At 50.5% G+C, this 23,996-nt stretch overlaps 1 protein-coding gene across 4 annotated transcripts in view; it reads left to right on the top strand.

The window, feature by feature from the left end:
- The window catches only part of USP47 (ubiquitin specific peptidase 47), a 1,494,847-nt gene that overhangs the window by 423,176 nt on the left and 1,047,675 nt on the right, over nucleotides 1-23,996 (top strand). For 2 of the 4 annotated variants that reach the window (XM_086955947.1, XM_086955945.1), the window contains one exon: nucleotides 21,429-21,593. In XM_086955947.1, the coding sequence (XP_086812073.1) occupies nucleotides 21,429-21,593 (165 nt within the window). The remainder of the gene's footprint in view (nucleotides 1-21,428; nucleotides 21,594-23,996) is intronic. The other 2 variants (XM_086955948.1, XM_086955946.1) reach the window with 1 other exon arrangement.

Below are 23,996 nucleotides of genomic sequence, written 5' to 3'. Positions count from 1 at the left end.
CCCTCTAGGTATTGGGGTGCACTCATGTGGGAGTTGTTTCCAGTAGCTTGGAGGGATAGGCTCCTGAAGAGGATGCAGAATCATACCAGCAGATGAAGGCATGCCTAGTCAAGAGATTTGGTCTGACTCCAGAATGTACAGGGTGAAGTTTAGATGCACCCACAAATTGAGTTCAAAGTCTTGGGTTGACTTTGTGGACGTTTCAGTGAAAGCACTGGAAGGCTGGATTGTTGGTAACAAAGTTGACACATATAAGGAATTGTATAATTTGTTTTTATAAGAACATATTTTGACTCATCATGCAGAAGAGAGGTTACACCAGTATCTAGTGGACTCGAAGCTGACAGACCCCAGAGAGCTGGGGGAAGCCGCTGATGAGTGGGTGAGAACCCAGGTTTCCATTCAGCACTGGAGGGTCACCAGAAGAAAGGAGGACAGGTCCATTACCAAGGGAAAGCCCAGAGAAATTAAGGTAAAAAACCTAAGGAGTCCTCCAAAGACTCACACAAACCTGCACAACGAGGGAGGGGGAGGGGTGGCTGAACCAACCCAAATTCAAAGGGAGGGGATTTCAGACATCCCTCAAAGGTGGGCAAGTGCTTCAACTGTAACCAGCCAGGGCATAAGCAGGGAGATGCTGTCTGCGCCAAGAAGCTATTCCCCAAGTGGCCATCCACAGGGATTGCTAGTGTGAGTGTAGGGGTGAAGAGTGGTGCCCCAGAGAGGGGTAGTCAGGTGGTGAAAGCAACCTTAGTATCCCTGGGTGGGGTGAATATTGCAACCCTTGCTGCCTTACCTCCAAAAACGGACAAGTATAGGCAGAGGCCTAAAGTGAATGGGACTGAGGTTGAGCCTATCAGAGACACTGGGGCTAGTGTAACTATGGTGCTGGATGAACTGGTGCCTCCAGAGAGGTTGTTACCTTGTGAGTTTCACCAGGTGACATATGCAGACAGCACTACCAAACTCCATCCTATGGCTGTGGTGGAGTTGGAATGGGGAGGTGCGACGGGCCAGTCCAGTCTTGTGGTTAGAAAAGTAATCCATAAAGTAATCAATTGCATTTATCTTGAAAAACCCGTTGAGCTCAATGTTCAATTGTTTGAAATTGTGTTGCCTATTGCAGCCATTATATCTATTGTACTTACAAAGTCTATTGCCTGTTTGCCAAGTAATTACTTAAAGTCACTCATATTGAGAAAAGTATATTTTGAAACCTGTGGGTTCTAAAATAAAACAACTATATCTTTTGATATAAAACAATTGGCCTAGAGTTCAGTTCTTGAGTGTGTGAGACCATTTGCTGACTGAGTGTGTACAACAAATGCTTTACACTGTCCTCTGATACTGTCTTACTGCTCGACCAAGCTACCACTTTAGAGAGTAAGGTTATATCTAACTTTAACCTCTGCCATACCTCTGGAAACTGGGGACTCTAAACACACTGTACCTTACTTTGGACCAGTATATATAGAGCCACTTTCTTATAATGGGATGTTCTCTTCCCATGGTCACAGTTTGCCTGCAGGGAGGTGCCACAGAAAGGGGTTGGTTTCAGTCCATTTGAGTTTGTGTTTGGACACCCTGTGAGGGGGCCATTGAGCCTGCTAAGAGAGTCTTTATAGAACCCTCTACAAGAAGCATAGGACAATGTGCTTGTCTATGTGCTAGGCCTGAGATCTAGAATGGCAGAGTACATGCACAAGGCAAACGGGAAACTGGAGGCCAGCCAGGAGCTCATGAAGCACTGGTATGATCAAAAGGCTACTATGCCTGAGTATACTCCAGGACAATTGGTGAGTGTGTTGGAACCTGTGGCTCCCAGGGCCCTCTATGACGAGTGGAGTGGGCCCTATCCAATTTTAGAAAAGAAGCGTGAGGTTACCTATCTGAAAGAGACACGTTAGTGATAGATTCCTTACCTTAGAATATCCCCAGGCGTCAGACTGGATCCGGAAACTTTTGCGTAGCAATACCCCTGCGCGCTGGTAGGCGTCGTCTGCGGCTCCGCGTCCGTCGTCGGCGTCGTGAGCGCCGGGATGACGTCATCGGAGTATATAGACGGCGCCCATGCGCGCTGACGTCAGTTCTTCTTTTTTCCGCGCCAGCTAGCGCAGATCCGGAAGAAGCTCTACCCCCAGTCACTTTTTGACTGAAAACTTTTTTGATCTTTTTGATCCTCTATTTAGTCGCTTCTCGACTATCGGTGCCAGGGATGCCCGGGTTCAAGCCTTGCTCGAAGTGCGGCCGACTCATGTCGGTCACGGACCCCCATCGCCGGTGCCTGAAGTGCTTAGGCCTCGACCACGACGATCGAACCTGTGACGACTGCCGGGCCCTGACGTCGAAGGCTAGGCGGGAGCGGTCCCGCAAGCGTCTCGAGCTGAGGCAGTCGGCCCCGCGCCGCTCCAGGTCCCGGTCCCGGTCCCACGGGAGGTCGAGGGACAGGTCGCGAGGTCGGAGTCATCGACGCTCCGGGAGTGGTCACCGATCGTCCGGTTCCAAGTCCTCAGGTAAGAGGCATGAGAGGTCGGAGCGACACCATCGATCCTCCGACCCGCCCCGTCGCTCGCACGATGCGACCGGGGACTCGGGCGACACCGCCCACGCGGCTCCGCGGGAGTCGCAAGCGTCGCCGCCTGCCCCACACCTCCGGGTCCCTGGGCACGGCGCGTCGCAGGAGGAGGTCGAGAGGTACCTCATGGCCATGAGGGCCCTCCCTCCTCAGTCGGTTCCCGTGGCGCCTTCGGGCCGATCGGCTCCGTCTGGAGGTCCTTCCGGGTCGGGCGCTTCGGCCCCGACGACGTCGGGTGCTTCGGCCCCGGCGCCGCTGGCGACTTCGGTCCCGGCGCCGCGCGACCTCGCTGGATCCGGCTCCGGATCCGGGACCTCGCCGGTCGACCTTACGACCTCACCGGCGCCGTCCCTTCAGGTGTCGTCCCCGGCAGCCGATGTGGTTGCCGACCCCAATGCTTCCTACGGTCCTACTCAGGTGTCGGAGGGGCGCCGCTGGGCGCCGATTCCGTCGGCCTTCGGAGACTTCTATCTCCACGAGGAGGCCCTGGCTGTTAATCCTGGTCTCCAGGAGCCGGGTGACGAGGAGCAATGGGAGGGGTCCGAGGACCCTCTGGCACGCGATTGCCAGTCGCATCAGGACTGGACATATGAGCTTGGGGAGGCCAGTGGTATTGACACCTCGCCAGACACTGGATTTACGTCGCCCCCGACTGTGGCTTCGGAGGCGGGTTCTGCTTACAGCGTAGTGTTGACGAAGGCAGCTAAGGCCTTAAACCTTCAGCTCCCCGTCGCGGCCGTGAGGACTAATCTCCTCACTGAGGTCCTCAAACAGCAGTCCGGTTCCACGGAGCCCCTTCTGCCGTTCAATGAGGCCTTGTGTGACGTTCTGCTGGGCACTTGGTCCAAGCCCGCCACAGGCCCCCCTGTGGACAGGAACGTGGCCAGACGCTACCGCCCGGCACCGGGCGACCCATGCTTTTTGTCCACCCATCCCACCCCCGAGAGCCTGGTCATCCAGGCCTCTACCTCCCAATCCGCATTCCCGTCGGCCCCGCCCGACAGGGAATCCAAGAGATATGAGCAGTTCGGGAAGAAGGTCTTCTCGTCTGTGAGCCTGGGGCTACGGTCAGTGAACACCAACTGTCTCTTGGGCCGCTACACCCACACTCTGTGGGACACGGTTGCGGAGGTGCTGCCACAATGCCCTGAGGAGGTCAGGGCTAAACTCAGCCAAACCCTTGCGGACGGCCGAGATGCGGCACGCTTTTCTATCCGGTGTGGGCTGGATACCACGGACTCACTGGGCAGGGCGATGGCAACGACGGTGGCGGTTCGACGCCACGCCTGGTTGAGGTCCGCCAACTTCTCGGCCGATGTCCAGGCCACCCTCCTGGACATGCCGTTTGATGGCCGTCGCCTCTTTGGCGACAAGGCAGACCATGCGCTGGAACGTTTCAAGGACTCCAGGGCCACGGCCAAGTCCTTGGGCCTTACGGCCCCACGCCAGCAATCGGGTGCCTTTCGCTCCTTTCGTGGCCACGGAAGGGGCGCCCCTCCACGGACCGCCAGCCACACGCCGCAAAATGTCCAGCAGCGCGGTGGCGGACGTGGGAACCGCCGTGGCGGTGGTCGGGGTCAGCGGCGAGGCCAGTCCACACCTCCCTCAGCAGCCCCCGCCTCAAAACCTTCCTAGTCCGAGTTTTCAGGCCCATGTGACGCCTGTGGGAGGCAGGGTTCGCCATCACCTCTCCCACTGGCATACAGTCACTTCGGACAGGTGGGTGCTGCAAATTGTCCGAAGGGGTTTCTCCCTCCCCTTCGAGTCTTCCCCTCCATCCATGCCACCTCAATACCACCGTGTGTCGGGGGATCACTTGCAACTTCTGCAGGAGGAAGTTTCGGCCCTCTTGGCCAAGAGGGCCATCGAGCGCGTTCCTGGGCCAGAAGTAGGACGTGGTTGTTACTCCCACTACTTTCTGGTGCCCAAGAAGGGCAAAGGGGGCCTACGCCCTATCTTGGATCTGCGGAACGTCAACGGCTTCCTCCGGACGGAGAAGTTCAAGATGCTCACTTTAGCTCAGGTCCTGGCTGCCCTGGACCCAGGAGACTGGATGGTAGCGTTGGACTTGCAGGACGCCTATTTCCACATCCCCGTCCTGCCGGCCCACCGGCGTTACCTGCGGTTCACGGTAGGCCTAGAGCACTTTCAGTTTACCGTGCTCCCCTTCGGCCTTACCAGCGCCCCACGGGTGTTCACAAAGGTGATGGCGGTGGTCGCAGCCCATCTGCGCAGGCAGGGGGTATCAGTCTTCCCCTACCTCGACGACTGGTTGTTGAAGGCGGGCTCGCCCCAGACAGTCGTCAGCCACCTCCAGACTACGGCAGACCTCCTGCACTTGCTGGGGTTCTCCATCAATGTGCCGAAGTCGCACCTGTGTCCCTCTCAGAAGCTCCTTTTCATCGGAGCGGTTCTCGACTCGGCGCAGTTTCGGGTTTACCCACCCGAGCAGCGGGTTCGGGATATTCAGGCTCTGATTCCTGTCTTCAGACCGTTATCCCGAGTCTCGGTCAGGTTGACGCTGCGGCTTCTGGGACTGATGGCCTCCTGCATCCTTCTGGTGCGTCACGCCAGGTGGCGGATGCGGGCTCTGCAGTGGGACCTGAAGTTTCAGTGGGCCCAGCATCAGGGCAACCTGTCCGATCATGTCCTGATCTCGGAGGGCACTGCGAAACAACTGCAGTGGTGGCTCACGGACCGCGAATGGGTCAGTGGCAGACCCCTCTCCCTACCCCAGCCGGAGCACGTAGTTGTGACGGACGCGTCCCTCCAGGGCTGGGGAGGCCACATGGGAGAGGCGGAGATCAGAGGCCTCTGGTCTCCGGCGGAGTCCCGGCTCCACATCAACCTTCTGGAGCTGCGGGCGATTCGTCTTGCACTGAAGGCATTCCTCCCCTCTGTCAGGGGAAGCGTGGTGCAAGTGTTCACCGACAACACCACCGCCATGTGGTACTGCAACAAACAGGGCGGTGTGGGGTCGTGGACCCTTTGCCAGGAGGCTCTGCGCCTCTGGCAGTGGCTGGAACATCAGGGCGTGACCCTGGTGGTTCAACACCTGGCAGGCTCTCTGAATGCCAGGGCGGACGAACTCAGCCGCCGGTGCATGATGGATCACGAATGGCGTCTGAACTCGGACGTGGCGCAAGGTCTCTTTCGACAGTGGGGAGAGCCTTGGTTAGATCTATTCGCCACAGAAGAGAACGCGCAATGTCAGCAGTTCTGCGCGTTGGAGTTTCCAAGGCGGCACTCGCTCGGAGACGCTTTTCGTCGCGAGTGGAGCTGCGGTCTGTTGTACGCCTTTCCGCCTATACCACTTCTGCCCAGAGTGCTGAAGAAGATCAGGCGCGACCGGGCCCAGGTCGTCCTTGTGGCTCCGGACTGGGCACGAAGATACTGGTATCCCGAGCTACTCAGCATGTCAGTCGATCCCCCGATTCGTCTGCCTCTTCGGGAGGACCTTCTGTCGCAGCAGCAGGGGACGGTCCTGCACCCGAACCTGTCCAGTCTCCACCTACAAGCTTGGAGATTGAGCGGCGGCAGTTGAGGCCATTTGACTTGCCTCCCGAAGTCTGTGACATCATTCTGGCAGCCAGGCGTCCCTCCACTAAGTCGGTATACGCCTGCCGGTGGAACAGATTTGTGGCATGGTGCGCAGCAAAGGCTGTGGATCCCCTCTCTGCACCCCTTTCGGAAGTGCTGCTCTTTCTTCTTTCCCTTGCCCAGCAGGGCTCTGCTCTGGGCACTCTTAAAGGGTACCTCTCTGCTCTTTCAGCCTTCTTGAGGCTACCAGATCAGCCTTCTTTGTTCAAGTCCCCTATAGTGAGTAGATTTCTGAAGGGCATCACACACATGTTCCCTCCTGTTCCCTTCGTGATGCCCCAGTGGGACTTGAACCTTGTTCTCACCTATCTGATGTGTGCTCCCTTTGAGCCACTTCATAACTGTCCTCTTCGTCTCCTTACACTGAAGACGGCCTTCCTGGTTGCCATCACCTCTGCCAGGAGGGTGAGTGAGCTCCAGGCTCTTTCTTCTTCTCCGCCTTTCCTGTCTGTTCATCCTGATAAGGTGGTGTTGCGTACACGACCTTCCTTTCTGCCCAAGGTTGTCACGGCCTTCCACATCGGGCAGTCCATCACCTTGCCCACCTTCTTTCCGCCTCCGCATCCCTCGAAAGAGGAAGAGAGGCTCCACCGTCTGGATCCAAAACGTGCGCTCTCCTACTACCTGGACCGCACTCGCCAATTCCGGGTGGATGACCAACTCTTCGTTGGTTACGTGGGCGCGAAGAAGGGAAAGGCTGTACACAAGAGGACCATCTCCAGGTGGATCATCTTGTGCATCCAAGCATGCTACTCTATGGCGAGGAAGGAGCCCCCGGCTGGATTGCGGGCTCACTCCACTCGGGCCACGGCAACGACAACTGCCCTGGGCCGCGGTGTCCCCCTGCAGGACATCTGTCAGGCAGCCACGTGGGCCTCGCTGCACACGTTCGCAAGACACTACTGCCTGGACAGTCAAGTCCGGAGGGATGGCTTCTTTGGCCGTTCCGTCCTCCAGGACTTTCTGGTGTGATATTGGTTCGCAGACCCACCACCGGGGTTGGTATTGCTGGGGTATCTATTCTAAGGTAAGGAATCTATCACTAACGTGTCTCTTTCAGATGCACAAGTTACTACTTGTGTAACGATATATCTGTAAGAGACATTAGTTAGTGATAGATTCCTTACCGCCCTCCCATCCTCCCCGTTCTGCGAACCGATATTTAGGGTTAAGGTCATCCCCTTCCAGGGCCCTAGTTTCAATGGCACCAGTGTTAGTTCTATCATGGCTCTGCGTATCTGGCGCGGAAAAGCTGTGTTATCAGAACTGACGTCAGCGCGCATGGGCGCCGTCTATATACTCCGATGACGTCATCCCGGCGCTCACGACGCCGACGACGGACGCGGAGCCGCAGACGACGCCTACCAGCGCGCAGGGGTATTGCTACGCAAAAGTTTCCGGATCCAGTCTGACGCCTGGGGATATTCTAAGGTAAGGAATCTATCACTAACTAATGTCTCTTACAGATATATCGTTACACAAGTAGTAACTTGTGCATTTAGTTGACCGTGGCACCCTCAGGAACCCTCATAGGGTCCTGCATGTGAATAGATTGAAACCCCACTGTGAACGTGGGGGGAGTGCAGGCCGGAAAAACAGGCGTGGAGGCCGTATCAAGTTGGAACTCTTATCAATGTTTAATGAGGTATACAGGGACAACTCGAGTAGAGCAACAAAATAGTCCACACTTCGGGTCTTCCTCTGTCGTCCTTGGATCTTCTGGGGTTCGGGGTGGTCACGTCTCCTTTCTGGTATAATGACTCCGGACAGTCCGTGGAGGGCCTGTGGGAGACAAAGAAGGTAGTCGTTAGTCCTGTCGGACGCTATAAGCTGAGTACCGTTTACCAAAGCCTGGGAAGTGAAGGATATACGAAAAGTGGAACTTGAGGGTTGGGGTTGGGTTAATGGGCCGATAGAAGGGGAAGGGAAGTCCGAGAAAAGAAAGAGATAGATGCTTCTTTTGACGTGGTAACCGTGTTCGGGTATCAGGGCGAGTGTACGACGGGAACAACGGGTAATGGAGTGGGGTCTGGAAAGTGCTTTACAATATATATACAGTGTCTGGTGAAGTTCTCTACGGGTGCTCGGTTTATATACATAGAACGTGCTCGCCACCTCCCCTCTGGTGCCTTACTACAGTGCTTCCCCCTGGGTGCGTGTACTCACCGACTCTGCCGTAGCTCTCCTGAGCTACAGCCGCTCCCCAGCCACCTCCGTGGGACACCACCACTCTTCACTGCACTCGTCTTCTCCGCCTTCAGTCTCCGCTTCTCGAACTCTTCCACTGTCAGTCTGGAACTCCTGCAACTCCGTCTCTCCTCCCGCAGTTCTTCCCTCCTCTGGTTCGCGGCTTCTGGATTTCAATTCCCAAAGTGTTGGACTTCCGGGGTATGCTGGGATCTCTTCCTGTTCTCCTCGGAAGGGCATTGGTCTCTGGAGTGACAGAGGAAAGGAGGGCCGGACGTCTGTTATTGTAGATGCGGCCGAGCCCGGCCCCAGGAAATGGCAATGTTGCGAGGCCGGTAGGGGTTCGGATCACACCCACCATGACAGGACAGACATGACCATGTTACTGGTCACTGATGAGGGTATGGAGGAGGAAACTGAGCCTGTGTTCGACCTCCTCTCCACTAATGTGCAAAATGGGTCAGTGGAGGGAGTTGTGTTATCTCCCAAGTTGACAGACCAGCAGCACAGAGACTGTAAGCAAGTGCTGGAGCAGTTTGCTGGCCTGTACTCTTTGACCCCAGGCATCACTGAGTGGTGCGTGCACCACATTGACACTGGTGACAGCCTACCTGTCAAAAATAAACTGTACAGGCTGTCTGACCATGGCAGAGCCAGCAATAAAGCCGAGGTTGCTAAGATGGTGGAATTGGGGGTAATTGAACCATCTGAGAGTCCATGGGCCAGTCCAGTGGCGCCGGTACCCAAACGTAATCCTCAGGGGGGACCCAAGGAGTTAAGGTTCTGTGTGGACTACAGAAGATTGAATGCAGTCACAAAGATTGACGCTCACCCTATTCTTAGAGCTGATGAGCTCATTGATAGGTTAGGGGCTGCTAAGTACCGGAGTACTTTTAATTTGATTTCAGGTTGCTGCCCTCACTGATGGAGCAAAGGAGAGGTCTGCATTCTCCACACCAGAGGGACATTATCAGTTCACAGTAATGCCCTTTGGCTTAAAGAATGCACCTGCCACCTTCCAAAGGTTGGTGAACAAGGTCTTGTCTGGTTTACAACAGTTCAGTGCAGCTTAACTGGATGATATATCTGTATACAGTTCTACCTGAGGGGATCACTTAAGCCACCTAAGGGAAGTGCTTGAGGCCATGCAGCAGGCAGGCCTACCTATTAAGGCAAGCAAGTGCCAAATAGGGCAGAGTAATGTGGTGTACCTGGGCCTCCTGGTAGTTGGGGCCATGCACCACCTCTCCAAGCTAAAATCCAAACTATTTTGGATTGGTCAGCTCCTGTTACCCAGACTCAGGTCAGGGCATTCCTTGGGCTGACAGGGTACTATAGAAGGTTTGTTCAAAATTATGGGACCATTGTGGGGCCCCTAACAGTACTCACTTCTAAAAAGAGCCCTAAGAAGGTGATTTGGGCCCCAGAGTGTCATAAGGCTTTTGACACTCTGAAAGCTGCCATGTGTTCAGCACCAGTGCTACTGGCCCCTGACTACACAAAAGAATTTGTGGTTCAGACAGGTGCTTCAGAGCAAGGGATTGGGGCAGTGTTGTTGCAGCTAATTGAAGGGGGCCTTGATCAGCCAGTTGCCTTTATTAGCAGGAGGCTTCTTCCCAGAGAGCAGAGGCGGAGTGCCATTGAGAATGAGGCTTTTGATGTGGTGTGGTTCCTGAAAAAGTTGAGACCATATTTGTTTGGAACTAACTCATGTTCAAACTGACCTCTCAGATGGCTCACACAGATGAGAGGGGAGAATCCAAAGCTGTTAAGGGTGTCTATTACCCTACAGGGATGGACTTTAAAGTGGAACACAGACCTGGGGTTGCCCATGCAAATGCAAAATGGACTATCCAGGTTTTTCCACTTAGCTGATGAGGACTACCAGGGTGTAGGTTAGTAACCCATCACCTTTTGTTTGAGGGGGGCTATGTTGCAAAGTCAAACTGTGCCCTGGACACCACTCAACATTTTTGCTGATGAATACTGGTGGTACCTGACTCTGACTGACCCTGGGCTCTGCCTCACCAGACCCAGGGCCAGTGTTATGCTGAATTAGACACATTAGAATACAGTTAAAACACCTACATACACTATGGTACACAATGGTATGGTGGGGGTACCCCTGTGATTGGCAGGACCTACCCTATAGGCCCCTAGTATATAATAGGGCATGGGGATTGAAACTACCTAGAAGTCCCTAGTACACTAGGGCAAGGCTTTTTAGAGGCCAGCAGCTCTTTTTGAACTTGCATGTGTGCACTGCTGAAGCCTGAGGTCAGTTTAAAAGCAGCCCTGGGTGCCAGGACTGCTTTCAAAAAGTAAATTGTGCCCAAACTCAACTTAGGTGTTTGGGGCACTTAAAAATGGATAACCTACAATGTTTTGTATGCTGGGGCATCTGTGCGCTCTACAAATCCGGCTAACATAACATAACATAACATTTTGGCGTATAAGAGACCCCCAGGGTCTCCCCTAGGTATCCCAGAGGGTGGGGGGGGGGGCGGCAGGGGGGGAGTAGGTAATTATAAGGTACACCCTTAAAAAAGAGTTTTCATATGCCTGGATAAAGTAAATTTTCACATTTCAGTCCCCACATTGTGGTAAAGTGCTGCTCAAATTCGACTTTGATGCTAGGAGCACTTTGGAGGGAGAATCTGCAATATTTCTACAGATTAAGCACCCCTAAAGTCTCTCCTAGTTGCACATGGGGTGGGGTTCCTGTAGATATAAGACGAGTACTTATAAAAAAAATGTGTTTAAGTCCTGGTGCTGGAAAAATGGCCCAAGCCATTTTTCCCAATGCAAATCCCGTTGCATAGGTTAACATGGTAGGGAGTTATTGATTAATACCTTTTGATAGGAATGCCTTTCAAAAACTTTCTAGAGTGGCATTAATAAATCCAACAATATCATATTGTTCAATTTCTCTTTAAGTGTACATACAAGAAGTTATAAGACTTTCTTGTTTGTAAGCCCAAATTCAGCCTTCCAGTGGTCTGCCCTGATTGATCAGAGTTAAGTGGATTAGCCAGGCTGCCTTGAAGAGGTGATAAAGAGCCCCTGGGGTTAGTTAACAAGCTCTGCTGGCAGGGCAGTGGGCTGTTCTATAGGAAGGCCACGCCAGAGGGAGCAGTTGTAAACTATGTTCTCCAAAGAGGAGAGTAGGGACCAGTGTAATTTACAGCGCTGAACTTCCCATCTTAGGCAGATGATCAGATTAAGGAAGGTATGAGCAGATGCAGGGGGGATAGTCTAAGTAAATTAGCCATCCTAGGGTTGTGTTTAGCCAGTTCTTACCTCCTTGCTGGAAAATCAGCAATTATGGATTTTCTAAGATTTGATGCACTCTGGTACAAAATAATGCCACACTCTACAGGATGTTGTCATATATTGGAGGAGTTACCCTGCTCCAATTGGTCAGAAGTGACCTCCTGCTTGACCCAGAGAACTAGGAATAAGTATCTGAGAGGGGCAGAGTCCTCCAGATCTGCTGCTTGAAACTTTCTGAAGCAAGAAGTGCCCTGTTCAGAAGTTTTGCTGTGCAAAGGCCTGACCTCTGAAGACTGCACCATCTGAAACTACAGCCCTGTAGGTGATCTTGTTGAAAAAGAACTATAGAGTGGACTCCTTGAAAGCTACATGTTATGAGCTCATCTGGAACATCACCAACTAAATCTACACCTTGGAGAACCATCAGTAGATTTGTAACGGTTTTGTACCAGTGGATTGTGTAAACTGACGTCCTCAACTTTCAAGGACCATCTTGGAGCATCCAGACCCTTGGAGTAAGTGTAAGACACTTTGGGACCCCTTGAAGAACTTCAGGAAGAAGTTCAAGAAGTTTGGAGAACTTTGGATTAACTTTGAGAAAATGCTCCATTTAGGCACCGACTCAACCTTGCCAGCCAGGCCACCTGCCTTCAACCGTGAGCCGACCAAACCATCCAGGTTCGCCAAGCTAAAAGCTCCATGGGTCCAACTTCCAGAGTTTTCCGGGACTAGAAGAATACTGAAGCCAGCAAACCCTCACCGGATCCGGCTTAATGAGTAGTATCGAGAGACCCCGAGAGAAAAAGCTCCAGAAAAGTTTCTAAGTCCGCTCGTAAAAAAGGTGACCGGGAGCAACTGGGAGAGCCAAGCCGCCTGCCTTCCGTCGCATGCCGGCCTGGGTTGCCCCGCTGAAGCAATCTTGAGAGATTTTCTAGGTCTGCTCCAAGGATGTTGACCAGGACCTCGTCAGAAGTCAAGCCTGCGAACCGTCACCGGATCTGGACTGGCTGGGAGCTTTGAGGGCCCTCGGAAAGAAAAGCTCGAGAAAAGTTTCTAAGTGGGAAGGTAGACATTGAGACTGGGACCAGCTGGGAGCTGTAGCCGCTCAGGGCTCCATCGCGCCCACCCTGAAACTTTGACTTTGGCCTGGTCTATCGCAAACAGCTATCACAATATGGTACTATAATCTTCTAAGTACTGTATTTTATTATATCTTTGAAAATTCATATCTCCGGTTCCCTACATTGGATTTTTGTTGTTTTCATGTCATTTTAAAGATAACAATAAATTGGTGTTGGATTTTTATTATATGTTGTGTCTTAATTATTTACTGAAATTGTGTTTTTAAACGCTTTACATACCTGTCTTTGAAGTAAAGCCTGTCTGCTTGCAGCCACGGTACCAAGGGTTGAGCATAGGAATAATTTTCTAAGACCTATGCTGAGTTCTATCATATGTTAGTGGCCTTATTGCCAGTGGCTGACCTACATTTGCCCCTACCAATAACTCATAGTGAAGCCAGAAAATTCTTCAAGCTGCAAAGCTACACCGACCAGTAAGAAACTACACAATATACTCTAACTCATCGAGTATATAGCAGGGTTTTTGTTTTTGCCCCCGATAACTTCAGGGTCTTTGTCCTTTTTGAGGCTCTTCTCCAGTCAAATTGCCATATCCTCTTTTATGTCTGACATGTGCTGTTCCGCTATGCCTAATTTGGTTACATGCTTATGAAGACGTTCAGACATACGATCCTTTCCTAGAGATAAATGCATTGGCTTTTCCATCTGTCAAATGTAGGGTCCTTCTCATGTCAGTATGTTTTTGATGTCTTTGATGAGTATCTGGGCATTTCAAAAAATTAGGGACTCAGCCATGTCCTGTGGAGCTTACTCTTTATCCACAGGGGAGGGGAGGGAAGCACTGAAACAGAGCTCGAGGGCATTGTAAACACGGATAGAGTGAGTTTCCATGCAGCCAACCCCCCCCCCCCCATAACATCCAGCAACAACGAAGACTTACCGGAACGATCGCCAAGCCGGTCCAGCCGGAACCAAGCTTCTAATTCCGCCAGGAAAAGAAGATACACCGCCTGGAAGTGAAGTTACGAGGATCTGTGCCCCGGCATCCTCAGGACCGTGACTGACGGCTCGAAGGTAACTAGCGGTCAGAGGTCCTCACCGACTTAAGGTCACTTCCGAGTCCCGCTACCCTAGAGCCAAAACAGCTTCTACGAATCCAAAGAAGAAATCAGGAAAAAGCTGTGCAAGCACTGCTCAGCCCGCAGCTCCTGATTTCAAAATGGTCACCTGGAGACAGAAATAGAAAGAAAAGACCTCACCACAGTCAACGGATTGCCCGAAAGAGACAGATACCTCACAGGGGACCCGCCAGAGCTCCCAACAGCCCAGGACTGAAAAGAACACTAAAATTGGCACAGGTTGAACTCAAATAAGCAGACTATAAGCTCTGCAGTGCCTGTCCCCAAGATGGCCGCCATGACAATGAACGAACAAAAGTAAGGCCAGCGGACTGCTCGCAACGCCGAGTCGCGCAACAGTAGACCCACGGGAGTCAACACATAGCCACCACACAGCAACCAAGCTAATTAGCACCAGAGGATCTCTAGAAAGCCGACTTCAAGCCTCTACTGAACTACACAGTACCTGTCCCCAAGATGGCCGCCCGAGGTACAACCAGCCTTAACAACTGCCAGCAGTCTGCTAGCAGCGCTTGGACACTCAGTGTGTGACCACCTTTTGGACAAGGGTCTCTACCTGAAAGTGTTGCGTGTTAGCTATTACAGAGCTCCGCAGTGCCTGTCCCCGAAATGGCTGCAGCAGCCTCGAACCCTCAATGTAACAGTCAGTGGACTGTTCTCAACTCGTAAACGTCCCTCAGTGGACCCACGAGAGTCCTGACGGCCCAGAACCATAGCGACAACCGATCTAACACTAGTGAACTGCTGTAAGCGGATTGCGAAGCATTTCAGAGCTCTGCACTGCCTGTCCAATAGATGACCGCTAACCCCCCCCCCCCCCTCGATCTGGTAAAAATAACCCCACACACCCACAGATGACTACACAACGCTCTTCATGAACACTGCTGCCATGCAGAGCGAACCAGGACTGAAACAGGAGAAAGCAGCCAGATAACCACCAGGACGCAGCTCACAAGCGATTTCTGTACTCTGAAACGCCCGACTCCAAAACGGCCGCACAGAAGCAGGACGTCTCTCCGATAATCAAGCTGCACCGGTGAGTCCCCACTACCATTAATGCTCCCCAGACACCCTACACTGGCTGGTCCCAACAAGATAAGCTAAGAAGGCCCCTCTACCTCAGAGCCTGCAACCTCCTCAAACCTAATGCACACAGGGCCTGACCCAAAGATGGCCGCAAAGTAAATTCTGACATCATAAAGACTTAGTCTATCTGACCACCCGACTACCACCCCAAAAGATCTAACGTCCTGGCTCTGGGACCGACCACGTGAGGGCAGCTATCCAACCAGCCCCAAAAAACGCAACTTGACCTCTCTGCCAGTCTCATCCACCATTACAACACTGCTAGCCCCTAAAAGAACCAGCCCCCTCCTCCTAGTCAGACAGAATGCCTCCTACCATGCCAACCCACGCAAACCCAACCACACCGTATTATCTAAAACCGCATGGCTCGAACTCCTTCTCGATAAGTTTTCCCCCCAACCTCTCATCCAAAGCGAAAAAGAACCTCAAACTGATCAGACAATACCCAGAATTACTATTTGTTGTCATCTATCACTACTCTTCCAAAGGCCAAGTAAAAACAGATTTTATTTTTCACACGGAAAGTCCCGATAAGTGAAATTCCGTCCTCCTTTCTCATCTCCACATTACCAAGACTACCAATACTCCCCACAGTTGCAAACTATCATTCTCTATCCCCAACCACATGACACGGAGAGGGAACCCTTCTGTGACCATTTACTCCAACGGCACAGTCCTGATACAAGCTAACAATGACAACCTTGATGCATTTGACTCACTCTTCCCCTCACTTCGGACTGCCGCCTCACTCACCTCTCCCCGGACCAACTCACCCCTTCCTCCCGGACAACCGGACCCCCCCAACCGAGCACACACACCATTCCTGCACCCTATATCATAAATTCCTACCCCCCTCCACGAGACACCACCCGCACCGCTGGCACCAAGAAAACGGCTCCCCCTCACTTATCGAATCATCCCCGCAATCAGCCCCCCACGCACAACCTCCCCCAAAGAACACCGATCGAACACAATACACAGGCTAAGACCTCCAACCACCACCCTGCACCCTTCTGCAAAAGTAGGCAGATGATGCAATAGGACCCTCCGCACCCCACCTCCCATCCGAAAGCCCCCCACACCATTCTACCCCCCTCCACGAGACACCACCCGCACCGCTGGCACCAAGAAAACGGCTCCCCCTCACTTTTCGAATCATCCCCGCAATCAGCCCCCCACGCACAACCTCCCCCAAAGAACACCGATCGAACACAATACACAGCATGACCCTCCGCACCCCACCTCCCATCCAAAAGCCCTCAATGACAACACAACAACTACTAGACGACAACACAACTGCGCCAGGTTCCCCCCTCCCCCCGAGGACTCCTCTCAGAACCCACCCTCTCCAACCCAGGAAGAGACAGGACAACGTCTTTCCCTGCTCGAAAGCCAACTAGCTACTATAATACAGGGTTTCAACTAAATCCTAACCAACTTGCTTCACTTCGCAATCCACCCAAAAACCGGTACTCCCGTCGCAAACAACCCCCCGCACCAAAGGCCCGCCAAGACCACACGACCCAGCTGGACCCGGTCCCTCCTCTCTAGCCACAATATGAGACCCAATAGAACACAGAGGCTATGTCTGCGGACGAAGCTGCAGAACTAGCCTCCTCGTACGACACCCCCTCTACGGGCATCCCTCCTTCCACGATCAAGGTGATCTCCGGATTCATAAGAGACCACGCCACTCTGAAATCCCCTAGACCCCCTTCCTACCTCATCCCCTTGGCCCCCGTAAGTAAGAAACCTAAAAATGAAACTCCCCCTACCAACTGCATGCTCATAAACTGCAGATCAGCCACTAAACATGCCGCAGAGATAGCAGAATCCATCCTAGCCCACAGCATAGTCATAGCCTTCCTCACCGAGACCTGGCTAAACGACTGCTCGCTTCCAATCATAGACACTCTAGTACCCCCAGGCTTTACAATCATTAACCAAGACCGTAAAGACCAAAGAGGCGGGGGGTTAGCGATCATTCACAACAACAACATATCAGTTTCCAAAATAGATGCCTTCAACTATGACACCTTTGTATGCCTAACCGCCAACATTAACTCAAGCAACAACACGTCACTACAATGCCACCTCCTATACCATCCCCCAGGCAACACCACCACTTTCACGTAGCACCTGTCAGACCTGGTTGCTCCCTGCTCACTCAGAGACACTGATAACCTAAATCTAGGCAACCTCAACCTACACTGGAACGTAACAAGCAGCTCGCTAATTCAAAACCTAAATGAGCTATTACACAGCAACAACCTCACACAGCGCTGCTCAGAAGAAACCCATAACAAAGGAGCAATCCTGGATGCCATCATCACCTAACACGACTCAATCACTCTAGATCATATCTTACCGGTGTACTGGTCAGACCACCACCTAATCAGATTCCACATCACGCAACCGATCATATACCAAGCCCAGATTAAAAGACCCCCCACTTGGAAGAGAAACCTAACTCAGATCAACATGGGTGACCTAGAAGAAAAGATAAACATGCACTTGCCCATCTCCTTAGATGGTCTTTCCGCAACAGATCTCACGTCCCACTACAACACTACTATGACTTCCATCCTAGACCAACTAGCCCCCCTGAAACTAAAAGAAAACAGGAGCATTCCTTCCAGATCCTGGTTCAACACAGACATTAACGATGAAAGGAGGCAACTTAGAGTCACAGAGCGTCTATGGAGGAAAAATCCCTTTGTGTCTTCACGATCAACTCAAAGCAGCTCAAAGGAAATGCAAAAAGCACATCAACGAAAAAAAAACCTTCTTCTGCACAGCTCTGGACAACGCGAAAAACAGACCCAAGGAACTCTTTAACATCATCAGGCAACAAACTTCCAAGACCTCAGCAACCCCAATCCAGGCCTCCAAAGACCTGTGCGACAAATTCGTCATCTTCTTCAATGAAAATGTCACCAAGATTGAGTTTTCACTAGACATCAACCTCAATCCCTCCTGCAAAAACCCAAATGCTACAATCGATTCCAACACACACAAGCTCCCCACGGAATCCTGGAATTCCTCTGATCCGGTGCTCGAAGATGAGATTCTCAAACTGATCTCGTCCTCCAAGCCCTCATCCCACGTTCTCCATCCTGTTCCCTCCCAATTGACTAAAAAGCTGAAACACTTCCTCGCCCCAGTCTGGTGCGAAATCATAAACAGCTCCTTGAAAACCGGCGTCATACCAGACTGCCTCGAAGTCGGCCAAGTCACACCTCTATTCAAAAAGCCAGGCCTAGACCCAAACGATCTGAAGAACTTCAGACCTGTGTCCAATCTCCCCTTTCTATCCAAAATCCTTGAAAAATGCGTTCTCCATCAACTGACCCAACACATGGACAACATCAACCTGCTAGATCCCCACCAATCGGGCTTCAGAATAGGCTGCAGCACCTAAACCGCGATCCTTAACATCGTGGATGAAATTCTCAAATCCCTAGACGGCGACCAAAGCTGCCTACACATCCTCCTGGACCTATCGGTTGACCACAATCTACTCACCAAGGCTCACCAAGACAGAGTAGGTGCAGACGGGATGGTCCTAAAATGGTTCTCCTCCTTCTTACACAACTGCTCCAAAAGGGTAAAAATCAAATCCTTCATGTCCGACCTACACCCCGTCAGCAGAGGTGTTCCCAAGGTTCAGTGCTCTCCCCTCAACTATTTAACATATACATGTAACCCCTCACCACCCTACTCAAAAAAGCCAACATTCCCTTCCATCTATACGCAGATGACACCCAGATCTACTTGGAAACCTCCTCCATTAATTACATTCTAAGACTAAACAACACCCTTATAGAAATTCAACACTGGCTATCAACTAACCACCTTAAACTCAATCAAGACAAAACAGAATTCCTCCATCTCCATCAAAGAAGAAAACCCTAAAATCGTATTGTGGCTAAAAGCAATAGATACCCTCTACTGTAATCTCACTCTGGCTAAATCGGTAAAATCTCTAGCAATCACCCTTGACCCGAAACTGAACATGAACAATCACATTAAGATAAGAGTGCCTTCCTCAATCTGAAGCTCCTCAACAAAATCAAGCCCTTCTTCCCTCCCAAAGACCTCAAACAAGCCACCCAGTCACTGGTGCTATCCAGACTCGACTACGGTAACGCAACCCTCACTGGTACAGCTCAATCCCACCTAGCACCTTTCAAAATAACTCTCAATGCAGCTGCCAGAATGGTCACCGGAGTTAAGAAATATGACCACCTCTCAACCGGACTCAGAGAACTAAAATGGCTCCCAGTCGAAATGAGGGCCAGCTTTCGAACTGCCTGCTTGACACACAAAGCCTTGCATACAGGGAAACCGGAATACCTGGCCTCCAAACTCAAGAAAGCCGACCAGACAAACCTCAGGAGTTCCAACACCATGCTACTCATTCCCATGAAAACACGCAAACAAAAAACTGCTGCACGGTCTTTTACGGGAAACGGCCCAAAAATCTGGAACTCCATTCCAGCCGCTATCAGGACTTTCACTTCCTTTATAACATTCAAAAGACTCCTAAATGTCCTCTACCTCAACCGTGCATTCCCGAACCAAGAGCCGCCGCCGGAACGCATAAACTTGCGCGCCACATCCCCATTACTACCTACCTCTTCCTACAATCTGCAGCCATGTGATAATGCTCCACCTCTACACCCCTCCTCAGGCCCCCTACAGCCCCATGACAATGCTCAATCTCACCCTACCTCTTCCTTCCTCCCCGATTTCCCCCCCCCCCCTTGTTATCTCCTCCCGGAATGAGGCTGAGCCCAGGTCATTGTGCGCTCATCGAGGCTATCTCAGGACTTCCTTACCTCAATGACATGGAGCTCACTGGGTTCTCTAAACATTTATGTGGGACAATGCCTTTCTAATGTGATTACAGCTTAATTTCTGTTGTAAAGCGCTCAGATACCCTCGGGTCTAGCCAGCGCTATATAAAAATAAATAAATAAAATAAAAACTAAGTGCCTAGACTGAAGGTATAACTTGGATTGTCTTTGGTCAGTCTTACCCATCTTAGTTAGGACTGTCGCCATAGGAATCCTTTAATGAGAGTAGATCACCTGTCCAGTTAGACCATCCTGTCTCGTGTACCAAACCTGGTCAGTTAATTTGTTTGCCAGCATTAGTCACTGAAGCTGCGTGTATATTACAGCAAAGGCCTCATACGAGAGTCCAGTTTGTGTTTTAGGCTGCCAGTCCTCCTGTGGTGATCAGCTTAGCACCTCAGCTGCCCCCCAAATTCTATGAGGGCAAAGCAGAGTGCCCAGTCTCTCCTGTGCAAGTATCAGTGGATGGAAGTCACTCTCCAAAATAAACGTCTTCACGTTTACACTGACCAGAGCTGGACAGAGGGGCCAAATTGTAAAAACCATTGACTTTGTTTTAGCATCTAGGTTTCATGTAGACAGAGGTCGGTGTTATGCAGCTGCACGCTAGTGTCTTGATTCCGAAGCTGTGTTAATGGTGTACAGGTTCAGTTTCCCTGAGCTTCTATTTTGGGCCCCAACCATCACTCCAGAACCTCGCGCTTCTCGACTGGTCTACCAGACAAGTGTAACACGGTCTCCGGCAGCTGCTTCCCTCATAAATGTACTCTTGGAGCTTTGCGAGAAGTCCTCCACCTGTCGTTAACCATTGCTGTGCTCCCCCTAATGGCCACAGAGGCCTCACCACATTGCAGACATAGCCCAAACTCACTCTATCCTGGTGCCCAGTTTGTAATTCCCCACAGTGTTTTATGTGCCAGATCTCACGCTTTGGTTGTGCTGCATGCTGTCTTGTTCCGCTCCTCAACCTCGCCACTTTAAGCCTCTACTTGCCAGCACAAAGACACAGCCAGTGTGCAAATGCTCTGCCATGGGTCTAGCGGTCAGCAGTTGGTGTAAGACGATAAAGCTACTAAGGCACAGCCAGTGTGCAAATGCTCTGCCATGTGTCTAGCGGGCAGCAGATGGTGTAGGACGATAAAGCTACTAATGCTCCAAGCTGTCCCAGTGCACCAGGGGCACAATAGCAATTCTTACCCACATTAATTAAATTATTAGGAATGCGGCCAGTGGAACTGCTTTGCATTTCACACAGATAATTATGGGCATCTGTGCAGTCACGGAACGTGTTCAGGATACTATCCCACATGTTAAGTAAAAGGGTGAACCTATGTTCCTTGATGAGTGACTGATGATTCTGGCAAATTCAATGATATGCATTTGAAATCTTTCCTCACAGGAAGGAGGATTCAAGTAGTAGTTATTAAGTAGAAACATTTCTAGAAAACATATGGTTGTTTTGTGCTGTTCTGCTGCTAAATTATTGCCCAATTACTTTTTTATTAATGCATTTTTTGTGAACATATTGTGATCAGTGTCTTAGTCACATACATGAGAGGTGATTTTCTATGAATCATGATTTCATACAACACTTTTGTAATCCAATGTTCTGGTTTTCCTTTAAAAGAAGTCCCCTCAGACTGAAAGTTGCACTGACAGCGGAGCAGAGAATGAAGGCAGTTGTCACAGTGACCAGATGAGCAATGATTTCTCAAACGATGATGGCGTAGATGAAGGAATTTGTCTTGAAAGTAATAATCCAGAGCGGATTTTGAAGCTGGGCACTGAAAAGGTAATTTTTTTTAGCGGAAACAAAACTGTTCAGTGCTCAAGAATTTTCAGTCATTCCTACTGTTGTCCTGTTAAACCACAATGTTTTCAGGCTCCCTCTTTGGTCACTAAAAGAAATGTGATGTTTTTCATGTAGACTTTTTCTGAATTTTAATTTCAGATATTGGATAAAAACCTTTCTGATGGATACTTCTACATCAGGAAACTTTTCTATGGCTCTACTGTGTTTGTTCCCTTGTCTACTCACTTCAACACTGATTTAGAGCTTCCCTCTTACTGCTGTCAGTGTCTTCCATCAAAAGAATTCTCTTGTTAAAATGATGTGTAGTGCTTCAGGGATGTCCCCTCCCAAGAGGTTACGAATTAAGCCCTATTGTGATTTTAACAGACCAATGTCTATTATTGACACACACAAGATCTTTTTATGGTGTCTGCTATCAATGCATGACTTGAGGTCATGCAAGCAGTGCTGCAGTATGGATCTCAAGGCTAAAATGGGAGGGGGGCGTGGCCGCGATGCCAACAAGATGGCCACAACCTTGCAAGGCTCCGGAGGCAGCGGGCCACAAAATTGCAGTGCCGCCACCTAAATTGCCATCGAGGGAGAGGACAGAGCTCCCACGGCAGCAAGGTTGCCGGAGGAAGATTGGACTGTGAGCCCATGAGCCACAGTGACTCTGGAACCAGGCAATGAATCGGCGTCGGGATATGCCCATCCCGCGTCTGAGGCCCAGCGCTGACAGGGGCCGCAGGAGAGCCTGAGGCCCGGACCATCAGGTCTTGCTGGTGCCCTCCCGGCGCCAGTGGTACACTGCTGGCCTGGCTGTGAGGAAAAGATTACTTCATTTGTCCCAAGGACAGATTAATCTAATATGAAATTTGTAATATTACTTTGAAAGTACAAATATCGAATAAAAATAGAGCAAACACACCATTTTTGGATTCAATCCTGTGTATTCATGATTTCATAAACCATAAATTGTATCAAAAAACCGTGCTATACATTTATCAAAGGTTGTCCTAAAAAAACCTTTTACAAAAACATAGAATAGACTTACATGGAATATAGTGAATGGAAGTGAAACAATAACATATAAAACAATTCATACAAGGACATACATATTAACCATTAAAAAGCAGTCCCAGAATTCACAATGCATTGGTTACAACTCTATTTGAATTTTCTGATTGTGGTTGGAACCTAGCTAGGACTGATATGTGGCATTACGTCGATGTTTCGACCCTGTTTTACGGTGCTTGTTTGTCGCAACCAGCTCGGGTCTTCTTCAGGACTAAAAGTGGGACAATCTGTAAACTTAAGATGTCTACGTCTGTTCCCAAGACGAAGGTGGGAGGATCTGTCAGCCGACAATATTTACTCCTCAAGGGTCATTCTCTTAGCGAGGTCTTTTACAATTAATGTATACGATTCATCCACCGGTGGCGGAGAATCTGACAATCAATTAGTCAAGCGCCGCAATGCGATCACTTGTGGAAAGGTAGAGGAACGCGTCTCTCTTCTCCGTGTGTTAGATTGGGAATACCTGAAATTAGCCATTTACGGTGTCTCATAGCAGACAACCTTCAAGTCTGACACGTGACCTGCAGGTCACGTGTCAGACTTGAAGGTTGTACCAGAGGTACAAGCCAGTATACTAAACCAGCCGTTTGACCAACAGCATCTTTTCGGTCCTAAGGTAGACAGTGAGTTGGAAAAAATGAAAAAAGACACGGATACTGCAAAATCAATGGGCACTTTACAAACACAAGCACATAGACCTTCCTTTCGTCGCTCCTCCTATAGGGGTGCATCAAAAGGCTTCAAAGCTGACAATACCTCCTCTACTTACAAACAAACCAACCAAACCTCACCCAGTAAGGGATACTATAGAGGAGGGTATAGAGGAAATAATAATAAGGGCAGAGGCAACAACAATCGCAATGCATCTACTCCCAAACAGTGACTTCCCTTCCATCCCCCCCAGACCATTCCACTCCGGTCGGGGGAAGATTACAGCAGTTCCTAACTGTTTGGAACTTACATGGAAGGTTGCCTTTTTAGTAGCAGTTACATCACTACGAAGAGTGAGTGAGATACAGGCATTAACAATTCAAAAACCATTTATACAACTTCATCATAATAAATTGGTTCTCAAAACAAATCCAAAGTTTCTGCCAAAGGTCATTTCACCATTCCATCTCAACAAATCCATTGAGTTGCCAGTATTTTTTCCACAGCCGCGAACAGTTGCAGAAATAGCTCTACACACACTAGATGTAAAAAGAGCAGTTCTATACTTCATAGATAGGACAAAACCTTTTCGTAAAACTAAACAACTGTTTGTGTCCTTTTCACCACCACATAAGGGCAATCCGATTTCATTATCAGGTATTGCCAGGTGGA

Source organism: Lissotriton vulgaris, chromosome 2_1, assembly GCF_964263255.1.
Source record: "Lissotriton vulgaris chromosome 2_1, aLisVul1.2, whole genome shotgun sequence".
NCBI lineage: Eukaryota > Metazoa > Chordata > Amphibia > Caudata > Salamandridae > Lissotriton > Lissotriton vulgaris.
Note: the sequence above shows the minus strand (reverse complement) of the source record. Positions and strands in the feature narration are given on the sequence as shown.